This window comes from Oryza glaberrima, chromosome 12, assembly GCF_000147395.1.
Source record: "Oryza glaberrima chromosome 12, OglaRS2, whole genome shotgun sequence".
Taxonomy (NCBI): domain Eukaryota; kingdom Viridiplantae; phylum Streptophyta; class Magnoliopsida; order Poales; family Poaceae; genus Oryza; species Oryza glaberrima.
This window is the reverse complement of record NC_068337.1, coordinates 1,151,580-1,169,602: the sequence shown is the minus strand read 5'-3', so window position 1 is coordinate 1,169,602 and position 18,023 is coordinate 1,151,580. Positions and strand designations below refer to the sequence as shown.

At 39.7% G+C, this 18,023-nt stretch overlaps 1 protein-coding gene and 1 pseudogene across 1 annotated transcript; both read right to left on the bottom strand.

Moving 5' to 3' along the window:
* Positions 1–1,787: 1,787 nt before the first annotated feature.
* Positions 1,788–7,627, bottom strand: LOC127756526 (probable apyrase 3). Its single transcript, XM_052281871.1, has 8 exons — positions 7,324–7,627; positions 4,731–4,865; positions 3,902–3,958; positions 3,526–3,821; positions 3,182–3,276; positions 2,554–2,768; positions 2,217–2,400; positions 1,788–2,102 (listed from the first exon to the last, which is right to left on the bottom strand). The coding sequence occupies exons 1-8, from the start codon at positions 7,588–7,590 to the stop codon at positions 1,975–1,977; spliced, it is 1,377 nt and encodes a 458-aa protein (XP_052137831.1). The 5' UTR covers positions 7,591–7,627; the 3' UTR covers positions 1,788–1,974.
* Positions 7,628–9,690: 2,063 nt separating this feature from the next.
* Positions 9,691–18,023, bottom strand: LOC127757327 (probable apyrase 3; annotated as a pseudogene).

Sequence of the window (18,023 nt, the reverse complement as noted above, 5' to 3'; positions counted from 1 at the left end):
AAAAGATGATAGATTTATTATTTTTAAAAATAATAAGCTACATCTCTTTGTTGATTTGAGAAGGCCAGTTAGAATTGTTTTTATATTCCGATAAACATTGTTACTGTATTCGCTCCGATCTATATTCACTCTATTTTAGTATTCAATAATATTCGATTCCGTTTTTATAACCGTGGTTTTCAATTCTGAGAAGAAGTGGAAATGAAAATGGTAGAGCTAGTTTTCTAGCTGTTTTCATTCCTACCAGTGATTATATATATATAATCTTAATTAATTTACTTACAAAATAATTACTAGTCGCAGGCACATCGGGGGACGTATGACGTGCAAGGGCTCTAGGCGTCAAAGGGCTGGTACCTTTCTTCCTTGCCCGTGCGGATGGAACGGATTATCTACTACCGGAGTACTTAACTAAAACAAACATCAGATCCATATAGCTTTATAGTTGGCCTTATTACACGTCACGATCTTGACACCCAGTTCAACAATCCTCTACTCATTTCTACCAAGAAATTCTAGCTTGTGATAAGTACCTATACCAATCCAGTTTGCATGCGTCCATATTAGACTCTCCTGCAGTCAAAAGATGTTCGTTCATATAGATCGATAGCTATGTCAACTGTATATTATATACTAGTATATCATTAGCAAAAGTCGTACACAAAGCAAGTAAAGTCATACTGTAGGGCTTTTTTTGTCAGGCGCTATACAAATTAATTGAAATTAATGTTGAAGGGTCTTAAAATGCAACTGTACCGTTTTCAGATATGCGCGTATATCCGTTCATGCAAATATATCTATGTTGACGTCTTAAAATCACACGTATAATAAGTTATTTATGATATCCATCCACGTACGGCCCGCCGTGACGCCGCCGCCGCATGCCGCAGCAACGCACGCCGCCGCCCGCGCAACCGGCTGTCTCCAAACAAATTTAGGGTTAGTGTCTTAGGGAATTGGGGATTTTTGGAGGAGGGGATTTTTGTTTGGAAATGGGCTCAGTTGCGGCCCAAGTGGAATGCGGGCCGAGTGGAAAGGGGGAGGGGAGTGGAAAATTTAGGCCCAATACAACAGAAATGGTAAAACAAGGCCCAAATAAGTAGCTTCTTTATCTTTTTGCATACATATATGAATTATAGAGTATATATACCTATTTTTTGTCCAAAAATCTTGGGTATACATCTGAATACCCTTGAATTATAGCTGGGCCTGCCCCTGCACGTACCTATTAATCATGTGACTCATTTTTGCACAAAAGTACTACGATTCAAAAGTACTACATGGGTGCAAAGCGGTCGGTTTAATAAGAAACCTCTTTCTCGTTAAAAAAGAAAAACCTCTTTCTTAACCTACTATACCAACTTAAATTTCTAGGCCTACTAAGCCTACTTAGATTCGTTGTGCTATCAACTTATTGGGCCATTCTTTTCAGGATACCTATTTAGTTATTGGGCCTTAACGTTGAGCCTACCTTTTGTCATTGGCATTACACAACATTGGGCTGCCGGCCTCTTCTCTTTGTCGCTCCCAAGGTCGTGCCGTGTTTTGTCTTGTTCGATGTATCAATCATCCATATAGTATCCATGCAATGCAAAGCTCTCCCATCGATATATCATGCATGCCTCTCTTTAGATGTTAGGATCTTGACGTGTTTATGCGCATAAATATGTACGTATATACTTACGATCGATGTATGGGACGGCTTATATATATAGTGGATTAATAGTTACTTCATTTTAACTAGTTGATATGGATTCTTTCATTTGATCATTTCTCACGATTGGCAAACAATATCGTCATACATATATATATATATGGCCACTGGCCTCCATGTAAATTAATATAAGCTACCTCCATTATATTATTACTTAGCAACGGATATGCATGCATGTGTAAAATAAAATAAATCGGCACAACACATGCATCACACAACATAATATTAGTACATCATATCCTAGCTATCTCAATGGAAACTCATGTCTCTTGGTGCTTCTTTTTAGGTGAGACAGTCTCAATGGCAGTGCCCAATGGCCACGCAGCTTCGATGTAGGACTCTCCATGCTTCACCTTCACCAACGTCATCTCCTTCGTTGCCTCCAAACCTGAATATGTCATATATTTGGTCAACTCATATAATTTCTCCATCAAATATTCAAATATGAATATATACATTATTTATAGATATGAGTTCAATTTGTTTAATTATATATACATACCAAAGCCATCAACAAGCAAGGTGTATTGGTAAACGAGGTCCATGCATAGATATGCATGGTCCCGAGCTCTGGGGTATGCTGCTTTCGCTTCTTCAACACTCAGCCTGCAAACCTTTTTTGCAGCAATCTTGTATGCTGCTAGTGTGGACTTAGCACTAGGAGCCTCGCTATTGATGAACCCAATCTTTTTCCCCATCAACATATACATTGGACAAAACAATATCATCAGGTCGTAATATTCATATATAGAATTTAAATACAGCCAATATCTGCTGTAATCGACCCTGCTCATGCTGTTATGCAGATAAATTAATTAGCTGCTTAATTAATCACTTACATCCGAGGCCATGTAGTAGAAACTGGTCGCAACGTAGAGCTCGTCCTGCCCAGCGCCACCGCCGCCGTTCCAAACTCCGTTGAAGCTGCAGTTGTTGGTTTCGCAGGGCGCGTCCAGGTTGAGTGCCTTCACCACGTCATCTCTGCACTTGTGGTAGTTTGCTCCTTGTGGCGCGGCCGTTGCATCATACTGCTCCCCGTTATAAATGTACTTACCTTTAATATTCCAAGGATTGGCACAATTAAACCACTTGATTAATTATAATTAGGAATGTAGTAAACAATGGATTAATTACATACTCCCTCTATTTATTATAAATCACTTTGATTTTTTTAGTCAAATTTTTTAAAAGTTCGATCAAATTTATATACAAATACAATAATATTTATAGCACCAAATCAATTTTATTAAATCTAAAATTGAATATATTTTGATAGTTTACTTATTTTATGTTAAAAATATTATTATATTTTTTTATAAATTTAGTAAAAACTAAAGAAATTTGACTTAGAAAAAAATAAAACGACTTATAATATAAAAGAGATGTATTTCGTAAAACGGAGGTATTATATATGATGCATCTTGAAGAAAAAGATGTGTAAACAAATCTCAAGGAACAAGCTAGTACCGCTAAATGCGCGCAGCATGCAGTTGCTAAATGTCCCATTCTTCCTTTTTAGGATCTCCACGCGAGAAGCCCGAGCACCATAGTGCAGGTAACTGCAGATTGATGATTATTGATCTTAGCTAGTAACTACAGTGATAAAAAGTATGCATAATTCCTTCCCATAGCTTCAGTTATATATTCACTAGAGAACTGTTCAACAACGTAGCAGACTGAGGATTGATCTTAGTTAACTGAACGTTACACTCTTGAAAACCTTATTATTCAGCTGCTGGTAGTAGAGATTGAGATGTAAAATGAGATCGATCTGATAAAAAAAAATAAAAACTAATTAAGTTACTGATCTGTGCACATAAACATTGTAATCTCTTTCTTTGAGATACTCCTTTGTAATGTAAGGATCCTGCCCATCGGGCACTTCTGGAGCATTAGCAGCTGTGCCTGATGAGATGGCATAGGCCATTTGCACGGATCCGCCTCTGAGATCAATCACACCCACAGTTTTGGAGTAGTCACCTCCTAATCTATCCAACAAATAGTTAAGTGCAACCCACATGTAAGATCCTTCTTGAGATCCACTAAGAACATTAATCCAGTTTGGATTGTATTGGAACTTGGTCTTGGTGTGGACAACATCTCTAACCTGTATTATGAGTCAAATTGCTGCTAGTGATATGAAGGTGTTTAATTTGTATGGTACGATTATTCTGAAAGTATACTTACCGCTTCAAGAATCTGGTTTGCCTCGTCATCTCCAATAAGTCTGAGTCCAGCAGTTGCCTACATATTCGATTGGCAAGTTAAAAGGTTTTTTTGTGAGTAATATTTGTTTCAATTTTTCTATTTTAATTTGTTCAAGGAGGAAACATATTTTTACAACGTTACGGTAGGAAAATGGTTTCAACTCGAGTGATACTCCCTCCGTTCGCTCTTACAAGGCATATTCTAACTCTACAAATGACTTTAAGACTAAATTTGACCATTAATTTCTGATAATATATATTCATGATAAGCATGAAACCAATATTATAGTAGTATATGAAAAGCTCTTTGAAATCCAGATCTAGTCTTATAAAACTGAACGGTGGAAGTATTCTAACTTATGGGTAAAGGATATAAGCAGGTTCATAATCCTAATAAATCAAATCTGCTCACGAGCGACATCATCGGATTTCATGTAATCCGTAAAAAAACTGATAGAAACCAATGAAATCTGGATAAATTTTATCAACAAAATAAAATTCAATTTAAACTTTTTAAAAAATTGATCAAAAAATCAAGTGGTTTGTGTTTATGACCTGGTCAAAAAGTTCGGATTTCGCGAGATCTAAACCAGATTTAATTGAAATTGGGAACCCTGGATACAAGAGACTACTTCGTCACATGGTCCAATATTTTTTTCTTGTCTGTATTGATGTTGTTCTCAAGTAGTTGCACCAATCTCAAAACCAGGGGCCAACTTAAATATTTGATTAAAGTCATAAACGTCTACTATATCTATCGTTTTAGAAAAGCAAATTAGATGAAAAGCAAATTAAATTTTGTTAAGTACGGTACCCCCAAGTTCAAGGGGAGTTTTGTTCATAAGCCAGATAGGGATAGCGTGGTTGGCCTTGTCAAGCAGAGGCATTATGGATTTTGCTGCCTCTTGCGGCCGCCCAGCGTACGAGCTCAGCCCAGGATCCACCTGCAACCAACACAAAAATTATGTTTTTATATCTTTATTAGTAGTAGTAGTAATTAAGTAGTAGGAGGATAATAATTATCTTTAGCAGTTAATAAGTACTCTCACCAATTGATAATACTTGTTATTTTGAACAAACATGATGTCAAACTTTAAAATCTTTAATTACGAATAATTTTTAAACACTGGTGGAGAAACCATCTTTCGTCGGTCGGCCGAATTCCACAATAGTCCCGGATGCAATACAAACCGGGGCTAAAGATGATCTTTAGTCCCGGTTAAAAAGGGTAACGGGCATATTTGATCTTTAGCCCCGGTTGGTAACACACCAAATCTTTAGTCCCGGTTCAAATGCTGTCAGGGCCTGTCAGCCCCCCGGGATAACACCAACCGGGGCTAAAGATCGTAACTTTAGTCCCGATTGGTACGGGACTAAAGATCTCGGGGATCTTTAGCCCCGGTTGGTAACACCAATTGGGACTAAAGTCCCACCCCTATATATATGTTTTCTTCCTCCTCCAGCTGCCCAAGCAAGCTTCAAAATTTCTTCAAGAAAGAGGGGAGGTCATGCCAAAATTTCTAGTGAATTTATTTTGGTGATTACATACAAATCGGAGGTGCTTAAAAGGTTTGCAACTTCATCCTCCATCCTCCAAGGATTAATTTCAAGGGTATCTACGAACTATACCAGTTGGACACCCTCGACGTCTCTATTATGAGTTGTTGGATTTTGTAAGTATCGTTCAGTTAGATTTCTTATTACGTTTCCTTTAATTAATTAGGTCCTTGTATATAAGTAGACTATATATAATATATACTCCCTTTTATCGTTGTAGAATGGAGATTCAAAGGGCCCGACGGCGGGGGGTTTTCGATACTGGATTCATCGACTCTCGGAAAGTAAACATTGCAATGCTCGACCAGTATCCGCAAGCCATAGAGGACAATCTCGTCCATCTCCTGAAGGCGCAACATTACAAGACGTTCATACTGTTGCCGTACAACACAGAGTTAGTTTAATTTTACTGTCTTCCTATACCAAATTTCATTCCCGTACGAACATACTAAGTGTTTCATATGTAATGCATCCCATGCACATTGCAGATTCCACTGGGTGCTTTTACTCTTCGACCTGGAGGCCTGCACCGTCAACGTATATGACTCAATGGATAAAAAAGAGTCTACGTTTGACAAGGTTTTCGAACTTATAGACAGGTACTGTCATAAGTTTCTATGTTAATTAAGAATCTTGTTATAGTTAATTGCTACTACGAATTATAGCTTTAAACTCCATGTAGGGCTTGGTATTGGTTCCGTCATTTGGTCCGCGGCAAATGGAGAGAAAGACTTAGGCGGAAGTTCAATTTTCCAATGAGTACACATGCTCTACATTTATATTTCTCCGATTCAAATACATACAAGTGTATATTAATTAGATCTCTCGTCGTTTGTCATTTATTTATAGTGCGCAAAGCAAAAGCAGGGAACTAACTTGTGCGGCTACTACGTGTGTGAGTATTGCCATTGCCTTGCAGACCAAATCATCACCACAAGAGAGCTCAATGTACGTACAAATAAATTCAAAATTTCATTACGTATCGATTTGTTGTTTAATTACTAATTAATTTCATACATTCATATAGTTTATTCGCATGAGGGATAACCTGATCACACACAAGAAATTTATCGCGGCGGTTCAAGAACAACTCATGGGATTCATCAACGAACAAATCCTTGATCCCAAGGGTGAATTCTACTACGACGGAAATAAAATTCATAGGTCTTTAGCTTCTGAGATAGCGACTACTACTACGTCGAAATCGTAGCTAGCTAGGACATATAATGGATTGTAATTAATACATGTCTATGTTTCTATATGCATGTGTACACATTTTCTATAATTTAAATATATATTTTGGTCATATATATATACATATGCATTTGCATAACATATATATGTATAAATACATATATATTATGCATGTACATATGTATTGAAACATATATAAATATAATATAATATATATATATATATATTATATGTATATATATATATGTATTGAAACATATATATGCATGGTTTTTATATATATATATATATATATAAACCATGCAGCAACAGGGCAATGAAAAAAAAAAAAGTCAGCTCGATCTTTAGATCGATCTTTAGTCCCAGTTATTTCACCTGAAACTAAAGATAGCGATCTTTAGTCCCGGATTGGTAGTCCCGGTTTGAAAACCGGGACTAAAGGGGGTTACGAACCGGGACTACAAATGCTTTCTCCACCAGTGAAAATATTTATCTTATAAATATGAAAACCATATATATAGATTACTTTAAAACAATGATTAAAGTTGTTTTTTAAGATATGTGTTCTTGTTCAAAATAATAATTATTATCAACTCGAATGGACTAAATTAACCATGATTAGAGTATAGTAGATTAGAGTGTGATTATTACCTTGGCAAAGACCTCGATGTCGTCGCCGATCTTGAGGAGTTCTATCTTCTTGTCGAACCTGAAGACGTGCACTTGTGTGCCCGTGCTTCCGGCGTCCAATATCACGGCGTACCTCCCCGGCCCCGTCGCCTCTCCTTCTACGGCATCGTCGTCAGTCGTGGCGCTGCCCTTCCGGCCGAGCACCGCCCTGTCGGCGACGGCCGGCGACGACGCCATCGGGAAAAGCATGGCTGCTAATACAATGCCCATGACGTGATGAAACGCCATTGCTAGCAATAATTCTTACCTAGCTTACCTAGCTAGCTGCCTAAGTGCAAAGTGCAAGGAGCCCGATCAAGAGAGGATGGGTTTTAAAGGGGCGGATCAATTAATGGCCGGGTTTATCAAATGACACCTGACAAAGAGTTTACTATGCAATTTAGTCCCTGTAATAGTTAATGGATCGAGTGGACCCTAATATTATTTATTTGTGTCTGTCATGGAGTGGGAGTTCCTATCAATGTGAAACTGCTGTCACATAAAATACTCCATAAATGGTCATATCATATAATTTCATTTCATAGTCAGTATTACATTTTTTTCTAAAATCAGTATGAACACAGACATTGATAACACGTGTATATTCACTCTTATAAAAACAAACATAAACACCTTACTCTTAATATATACATGACTACCTTGAAAAAATTATTAGTCGTACATACGAGTATTCTTGTCAAGACTAGAACTTGAACCATGTGGGTTGGTTTTATCACAAGAAATTTAATTAAACGGTTAATCTATGCTCACTTCACTTAGCAGGACATTTTTTTTCACGCTTTAATTATATATCGTTCGATTAGCAAATTGATTCTTTAGTGAAAAAATTGGGTGCCAAGCGTGAAACGCGCGCGATGTAGACGTTTAGCTTATAATAATATTGCAATTAATTTGGACTGACTGACTGCGTCTTTAATTAGTAATTAATTAGTCTCTTACCATGGATGATTAGAGTGGAACAATCGTACGTGTTTATAATGCTGCAGCCCAAATGCCGAATCCTTTTGATGTGGTCGCCTGACGTATGCGATCAGCAAGCATTTTCACTCTTCCATGACCGGAGAGGGACAGTGTAGAAACTGCAAACCTAGCGGACGTTTTCTTTTCCTTTTAATAATGGAAGAAATGCACTGATTTATAAGCTAAAAAATATACACGTTCCATGTAAACTGTTAAATTCAATTAATTAATTATGTTCATTTTTCGCTTTATTCAGTGTCTGAACTCTAATTAAAAACCTAGCTACTAATTAGAACTTTGACTAACAATAAATTTTAAAATATTTAGTTTGAGGACATTATAACACAAATGTATAAATTAGTATTAAAGAGTACTCTATTCGTTCTAAAATATAGCAACATACTATTGGATTGGATTAGACACAATCTAAACACCTAATACCGGATTAGACACAACCTAGCTACTAGGTTATGTCTAATCAAATACTAGGTTGTTATATTTTGTGGCAAAGAAAATGTTTCAACAGAATTAAATATTTTCTTTTTTTTGATATATTAAATATAAAATAATAATCAAATATATGTTTCGGAGACCATGAGTCATTGTCTAAAACGTCGCGAATTATGAAACCGGTGTGAGAAACCACTTTCACTGATTGTTGATCAAGTTCACAAAGTAACCCTCAAAAGAGCAAAATTAAAGATAGAACAGTTGTGCACATAGATACTCTAGAAAGGGATATATCATATCATATTTTCTTTCACGTGATGTATGCTTTATGGATCGATAGCCAATTGATTCTTTGGTGCAAGTTTTGATGCCAAGCGTGAAACGTGATGATTCGCTTTATGTCAACACGTTTAGCTTGTAGTAATTAATAGGGGTGTATGTCAACGAGTCTTTTACTTTTACATACAAGAGATGCGTGCTCATGAGTCATGACACAGGATCAAAACTGATGACATCTGAGATAGTAAGAGCGATTATATATATACCAAGCTGCTATATATTCAAACGTACACAACTTGGAATATATCTTGGACAAAGAGCATGGCCGCCTCGATGTATTCTGCTAGCTAGCTCCACTATTAACATCGTGTATGTTACTCTGTTACTATAATAACCATCACATAAACATCGATCATACAACGTTAGATATCCTAACTTTCTAAGTAAGTACTATACCCATCCTAAAATATAGAAATCTGAGATCTACTAACATCAGATCAGATGATATGTATTTTAGTACTATGAATTTAGATAAAAGATCTGTTTAGATTCGTTGTACTATAATGTGTTCCATTTAGTATTCGATTACCATATTATCGGACAAAGGGAGTAGTAGATCTTAAAATCGTTCATATAAATCTATTGAAGCCCTTTTTTGGGTGATACAGCTTCAATAGCTGTACCCAATGGCCAAGCCGCGTCAATGTAGTACTCCCCATGCTTTACCTTGTTTACCAGCATTATCTTCTTATTTGGATCCAGACCTGATCGCCAAAAATATATATTAGTGCACTCATGTCAATTATATTATCGGACATTTATGTCCTATATAAACATTTTTATGTTCTCAAGCCATCAACGAGCAAAGAGTATTCATAGATGAGATCCATGCAAAAGTAGGCATGACCACTAACTTTAGGGTATATTGCTTTTGCTTCTTGGATGCTCTGTCACACCCTAAAAATCCTAAATATGTAAATTGTTGTTTAATTGGAATTATTAGAATTGATTTTAAAAGCCTTGAAAAGAAGATCTAATTTTAAATAATAAATTCCAATATAAAATGGGGCCAGATAAAATTTCATTAAATACTTTGCTTGATTCTATAATTCCTAGATTTTTCTGGGATTTATTTGAGCCAAGGAAGTATTTTTAATAAATGGAATTGCATTTCATGAATAATTTAAATGGAAAAAGGTTTTTAAAAGTCTCTTTTGGCTTTGGGCCGAAAGTCGGCCCAATCCATCTCTCTCTCTCCCTCGGCCCAAGCCGGCCCGCAGCTGCCGCTCGCGCGTGCGTCCGCCCGCTGACAGGTGGGGCCCGCCTGTCAGGGTCGTCGTCTTCCTCCTGACGAAACCCTAGCCGCGCTGTGCCGCCGCCGCCATTCCAAATCCGGCCGTCCCTTTCCGTTCCGGTGAAATTGATTGAGAGGAAAGGATCCCCGTGATCCACTCTACCTTTTCCCTTTTGGAATCATCGTCTAAATCGCTTTGGAAATTCGCGGATTCGATCTCGAATCGGATTCGTCTCTCTCTCGAACCCTAATCTTTCCTTCGCGTCGCCGGTCGCCGTGGGCCTTCGCCGCCATGCCTTAGCCCCTATATAAGCACCCCAGGTCCTCCGCTACCCGTCGCCACCCTCGCCTCCGTCTCTCGTCGCCCGTAGAGCCCTAGCACTGTGAGCCCTCGCGCCGCCGTCGTCGCCGCCGCTCCAGCCGTTCGACGCCCTCGCTCCAGTCGTTGTCGTTGCTCGGGGAGGTCACCGTCGTGGTCGCCGTCTCGTCGCCGTCCTCGTCCGCCCCTCCGCCGTCGCTGTCGACCGCCGGAACTCCGTCGCCGTCGTCAAGCCGAAGTTCGCCGCTGCTTCTTCTTCGACGCCGTCGCCGTCCGTTGCTCCTCCGCTGCTACTTTGGTCACCGGTGAGTTCGTCGTGCCGTCCGCTACCCGTAGGTGCCCTCCGTTCACGTCGTCGCGCCATCGTTCGCCGGCGAGCTTGCACGCCCGAGCCGCCGCCGGTGGTGACGTCATCGCCGACGTCATCGTTGCCGTCCGCCATAGACCGGTCGTGGACCATTGGATCTTGGCCGTCCGTTTTAAATGGATCGATCTCGGCCGTTCGTTTCCGTGAGCCACCGCCGTGCGCCCGGTCCACCGCGAACCCTAGCCGCTGACGCAATAATTCCCTTTTTCCTTTTAAAAATAATTCATTATTGCGTCATAATTCAATTAAAATCCATATAAGTGTTTTAATCCGATTTAATCTTTAAAAATTCATAACTAATTCATCTTAGCTCAGATTTAGTTGGTTCAAGTCTCTAAATTTTTCTAAAATTGAGATCTACATGTTAAAAATATCCACATGTACTGTTCATGCATGTTTATATGCTGTTTTGGTGTTTTTGCTCTTTTCTGTTTAGATTCCGACGTTTTCGGAGAGTTCGTTTTCGCAGGAGAAGAATTTGAAGAGTTCCAAGGCCAGCAAGGCAAGTCACACAGATCCCAAACAACCCTTTGAGTATGTTGATCCCGTTTAAAGCTATTGTTTCTATTCAACTATTGCATTTATTTTCGAATGTCATTGGGTGGAATTAACCTATTGTTTGTTATAGCCATTTTGTTCTTGATTACTTTATTCCTTGATACCTTGGGTTATTATAACTTGACTAGTTGGGCTATATATATTGGTTCAACTAGATATTAGATATGATTGCTTAGCCATGCTTAGAAACATTAGCACACTATTGGGATAACTTATGATTCACTATTATTTAATGATGGCTTAATGATAGCTCATGATGGTTAATCATGATTGGTTAATTAATTAATTTGCCAACTAAAACTTGATAATGGTGGGTTGTGAGCACATGGTTTTGATGGTCGTGCTCATGACAATTAAGGACCGGTTCACGATTTTCGGTTGTGAAACATTAACCGTGCCAACCACAAGCCAGCGTGGGCAACGGCTTTACCTTTTGTATAACATGGTTCATTGCGGGGCACCAGACTGAGAAGTGGCGGAGATAAGCCCACGGGGGTCGCTGGGGAGTCCATGCCTTGTTTATAAGGGGGTGATTATGATCTAGGAACAGTGCGCTGTGGTGGATTGTGTTCTGCGAGGGGTACTGTCACAGCTCCTTTCCGAGGTACCGTGGTGGTATCGAGGCACATGGTGACATGTCGTGGGGCTGTGTCTTGTTTGTACAGTGGTACACCTCTGGCCAGAGTAAAACTATTCGAATAGCCGTGCCCGCGGTTAAGGGTGGGTCTAACAATGTCTTTCGTGATTAGTTTCACACTTCTCACCATAATCAAAGATGCTATAATTGGTAATAATTTGATTAGCTCCTGGTTTGGAATGGTATATTCCTGGTTTGGAGATAGAACTGTGCAGCCGGGATGGTTGTTCAGAATGGTTAGGCCTATGCAACAGGGTATGTTGTATAGAGTTGGATTAATATTGTTTAATTATTACTTAACTGTTTTATTAAATTCTGAAATGTTTATTAAATGCTGTTTATGCAAATGAAACCCTACTATGCCATCCTTTGTTATCCTATGCATTTGCATATTTGCTGCTTGGCTTGCTGAGTATGTCATATACTCACCTTGCAATCATTCATCAGAGGAGGAGTTCTACAGTGATGCTGATGGTGTGGAGGATTAGGTGTAGCCCTGGTCAAGCTGCCTGTGGAGTGGAGTCGTCTGCGCCGTTTATCTTATTTTCCGCTGCTTAGATCTTTATTGATTGAGAGGAACTATCTACCTCTGTAATGACATTTTATTCGCTTATTAATTAGAGTAATAATTGTACTCTATTATCAATTTGTTATTGTGTGCCTCGGCTGATTCCTGGACAAGGGTTCACACATATGTAAGCGTTTGGAATTTTGGATAGAAATTCCGGGCGTGACATGCTCATTCTGCAAACCTTTTCTGCAACAACCTTAAACGTTGCAGGGGTCGACTTCGCACTGGGAGACTCGCTATCTATGAACCCAACCTTTTTCCCGTTCCCACCAAAAATATATGCATTGGAGAGAAAATTATCAAGTAATTAAATGTACATATTTAGGAGTATTTACATAACTGTTCAGCTAAGCTGTTGCGTTGTACTGCTTCTCGTCGTAGGTGAAGTTACCTTTTCTTTTGCCAAATGAGCAAACACAAATTAAATCACTTGGTTCATTAAGCACAAAACGTTAATTGATTATATGAATCCTGAAGGATTAATGGATCGATGCATAGTAAACATAACAAGTAATAAGCATACCATTGAATCCACGCAGCATGCAATTGCTAAATGGTCCATTCTTTCTCTTCAGGATCTGCATGCGAGATGCAAAACCGCCATAGTGCATATAGCTGCAAATTGCTGATTGATCTTAATAAACTACGGTTCAAAAAGATTATATATGCATTCTTTCCCATATTTTCTACAGTAAGTTCAGATATTAACAGGCTACAACCTACATGCTTCAATAGTTCAGTTTATTCAGTATTCACCAGTACTTTGTGTGCAACGAATGAATTAATGTTGCACTTTCTAAGTAGTATATTATTCACTAGCTTGTAGTGGACTGAGATGTAAAACATGATCAAATTATACTTAACAAGAGGGTGAACTTATTAATTGACATGTGCACATAAATGTTGTAATCTTTTCCCTTGAGATACTCCTTCACAACATAGGGATCTTTTCCTTTGGGCACCTTTGGAGCCTTAGCAGTGGTGTTTGATGAGATGGCGTATGCCATTTGTACGGATCCACCTCCAATATCAACCACCCCTACAGTTTTAGAGTAGTCTCCTCCCAATTTATCCAGCAGATAACTCAGAGCAGCCCACATGTATGATCCTTGCTGGGATCCCTCAAGAACATTGATCCAGTTCGGGTTATGCTGATACTTGCTCTTGGTGTGGACTACATCCCTAACCTGTATTAAGACCCAGAGTACTAAAGGGATTATTAAGAATAAAGATTTATTAGAATCGAAGCAAGAAATGGTTTTGAGTTAAAATTTTGTATGATATGATGTATATCATTCTGGAATTATACGTACTGCTTCTAGAATCTGGTTTGCCTTTTCATCTCTGTCACACCCTAAAAATCCCAAATGTATAAATTGTTGTTTAATTGGAATTATTAGAAATGATTTTAAAAGTCTAGAAGAAAAGATCTAATTTTTAAATAATAAATTCCAATATAAAAGTGGGCTAGATAAAATTTTATTAAATACTTCACTTGATTCTATAGTTCCTAAATTTTTCTGGGATTTATTTGAGTCAAGGAAGTATTTTTAATAAATGGAATTGCATTTCATGAATAATTTAAAATGAAAAAGGTTTTAAAAGTCCTCTTTTGGCTTTGGGCCGAAAGTCGGCCCAAAACCCCTCTCTCTCTCCTCGGCCTGCTGCGCCCCGGCCCAGTCAGCCCGCCGAGCCTAGCCGCCGCTCTCCCTCTCTCTCTCCCGCTGACAGGTGGGGCCCACCTGTCAGGGTCGTCGTCCTCCTCGCGCCAGCCGCGCCCTAGCCCCGCCGCGCGCAAGCCGCCGCCGCCTTCTTCCAAATTCGGCCGCGTCGTTCCCGATCCGATCAAATTGGTAGAGGGGAAATGATCCCCTTGATCTCCTCTATCTTTTCTCCTATAGAAACTTCATCTAGTTTCGTTTGGAAATCGTGGGATTCGAGCTCGATTCGGATTCGTTTTTCCTCCCGAACCCTAAACTTTCCATCGCCGTAGCCGGTCGCCGTGGGCCTCCGTCGCCGCTCCTAGCCCCTATATAAGGACCCCCGGGACCTCCTCTATCTGCCGCCACCCTCGCTTTAGCTCGCCGTCGCTCGTAGCGCCCTAGCTACTAGAGCCCGTGCTCTGCCGCCGCCGAAGGGAGTCCAGCCGTGCGCCGCCGCCGCTTCGGTCGTCGTCGTCGCTCGGGAAGGCCGCCATCAGGATCACCAAGTCGCCGCCGTCCTCGTCCCGTCCTCCGTTTCCGCCGAAGACCGCTGGAGCACCGCCGTCATCGTCGACCCGAACGCCGCCGCCGCTTCGACCTCGCCGCCATCGCCGTTCGTTGCCTTTCGCCGTCGTCTAAGCCCTCGGTGAGTTCACTGCGTCGCCCGCTACCCGTTGGTGCCCTCCGTTTGCGCCGCCGCGCCGTCGTTCGCCAGCGAGCACGTGGTCCCGAGCCGCCGCCGGTGATGACGTCATCGTTGATGTCAGCGCCGCGTCACCCGTAGGACCACGGTAGACCGATTAGATCTCGGCCGTTCGTTTTGGATTAGATTAGAACTCGGCCGTCCGTTCCGTAGACCGTCCCCGTGCACCCGGTCCACTGTAAACCTGAGCCCGCTGACGCAATAAATCCTTTTTCCTTTTTAAAAATAATTCTTTATTGCGTCATAATTCAATTAAAATCTATATAAATGATTTAATCCGATTTAATCTTTAAAAATTCATAACTAATTCATCTTAGCTCGGATTTAGTTGGTTCAAGTCTCAAAATTTTTCTAAAATTGAGATCTACATGTTAAAAATATCCACATGTACTGTTCATGATTGTTTATATGCTGTTTTGGTGATTTTTCTCTTTTCTGCTTAGATTCCGAAGTTGCCGGAGAGTCCGAATTTGCAGGAGAAGACTTTGAAGAGTTCCAAGGCCAGCAAGGCAAGTCAGACAGATCCCAAACAATCTTTTGAGCATGTTGATCCCGTTTAAAGCTATTGTTTCTATTCAACTATTGTATTTATTTTTGAATGTCATTGAGTTGGAATAACCTATTGCCTTTGTTATAGCCCTTTGTTATTGCTTACCTATACTTTGTCACCTGGTTAATAATTGGATTAGCTAGAACATTATATGGTTTTAGCTAAAGTAATTAGGATGCTTAGCGTTGCCTAGAGACATTAGCTCATATAAATGGGATAATTTATGATTCACTATTATTAAATGATGACTTAATGATAGCACACGATGGTTAATCGTGACTGGTTAATTAATTTGACAACTAAAACTTGATAATGGTGGGTTGTGAGCACATGGTTTTGATGGTCGTGCTCATGACAATTAAGGACCGGTTCACGATTTTCGGTTGTGAAACATTAACTGTGCCAACCACAAGCCAGCGTGGGCAACGGCTTTACTTTCTGTATAGTATGGTTCATTGTAGAGCGCCAGACTGTGAAGTGGTGGAGATAAGCCTACGGGGGTCGCTGGGGAGTCCATGCCTTGTTTTTAAGGGGGTGATTATGATCCAGGAACGGTGCACTGCTTTGAATTGTGTTATGCAGAGGGTATTGTCACAATCTCTATTCGAGTACTTGTTAAGTATCGTGACGCATGGTTGACATGATGTTGAGGTTGTGTCTTGTGGGTACAGTGGTACACCTCTGGCCAGAGTAAAATTATTCGAATAGCCGTGCCCGCGGTTATAGGCGGGTCTAACAATGTCTTTCGTGATTAGTTTCACACTTCTCACCGTAATAAATGATGCTGTAATTGGTAATAACTTGTTTAGCTCCTGGTTTGGAATGGTATATTCCTGGTTTGGAGATAGAACTGTGCAGCTGGGATTGGTTGTTCAGGATGGTTGGGCCTATGCAATGGGTATGTTGTATAGCGATGGATTAATATTGATTAATTAAATACTTTACTGTTTTATTAAATTCTGAAGTATTTATTAAATGCCATTTATGCAAATGAGACTATATTATGCCATCCTTTGTTATCTCTTGTACCTGCATATTTGCCGCGTGGCTTGCTAAGTATATCATATACTCACCTTGCAATCATTCATCAGAGGAGGAGTTCTACAGTGATGCTGAAGGTGTGGAGGATTAGGCGTAGTCTTGGTCAAGCTGCTTGTGGAATGGTGTCGCCTGCGCCGTTTATCTTATTTTCCGCTGCTTAGAACTTTATTATTTGAGAGGAACTATCTACCTCTGTAATGACTTTATATTCGCGTATTAATTAGAGTAATAATTGTACTCTATTATCAATTTGTTATTATGTGCATCGGCTGATTCCTGGACGAGGGTTTACACACATGTAAGCGTTTGGAATTTTGGATAGAAATTCCGGGCGTGACAATCTCCAATAAGTCTGGGTCCAGTATTTGCCTACGTATTTGATTGAATTAACAAAGAACAAAATTATTTATAGAGTGCAAGAAGTCAGGCCATATTGTTCGAGAGGAAACATTATCATCATTAACATGAAAATAGTATTTTAAGAAACTATTTCGTCAGATAAAACATCATACAGAAACATCAGTACGTATCAATAATTTTTGGATTAAGTTCTTGATGCAGGTTTTGTTTGATAATTAGATGAAGAGTAAATCAATTTAGTGGTATACGTACCCCATGTTTAAGGGGAGTTTTGTTCATAAGCTTAGCAGGGACAATGGTGTTGGCCTTGTCAAGCAGAGGCAGTATGGAATTTGCTGCAGCCTGGGGACGTCTAGCATAATCATGTGTGTCTCATTTTTGCACAAAATGATATTAATACTACTACCTCCATTTCAAAATGTAGCAATCTAATAAGTAGTAGACAAGATACAAACTAGAATTTGTAGTACTAAAATATGTCTTATCCTGTATGTACTAGATTATTATATTTTGAGATAAAGGTAATTGATACTAGTCTAGAACCGTAGATTCAAATCAGCAAAATGCAGAGGCATACATATGCATATATCTCTCGAACGTCGAACGTTCACGGAGGGGATCAAATTGGGGCTACAGCTTCGAGCCATCAATTTAATAAGGATTGCTAGCTGCAGCGGCGGAGGACGAGGTTGAACAACAAGGTTCTTTCTCAGCATACTAGGCCTACTTGGCCCACTTAGATTCGTATCTGACCAATTTATTGGGCCATTTTTCTGTGGGGAACAATTTTTCTTTGGGGCCTTGACCTTGGACCTACTTTTGTCATTGCATAATATAATATTATTGGGTTGCCCGCCTCTGCTCTCCAT

What these genes read in the sequence shown, in the direction of transcription:
- LOC127756526 (XM_052281871.1), bottom strand. Translation starts at nt 7,590, where the DNA reads ATGGCGTTTCATCACGTCATGGGCATTGTATTAGCAGCCATGCTTTTC. An exon ending in CCCTTGAACTTGGGGGTACC is followed by an intron (nt 3,959 to 4,730) that starts GTACTTAACAAA and finishes TCGAATATGTAG; the next exon opens with GCAACTGCTGGACTCAGACT. An exon ending in CAAACCAGATTCTTGAAGCG is followed by an intron (nt 3,822 to 3,901) that starts GTAAGTATACTT and finishes CTCATAATACAG; the next exon opens with GTTAGAGATGTTGTCCACAC.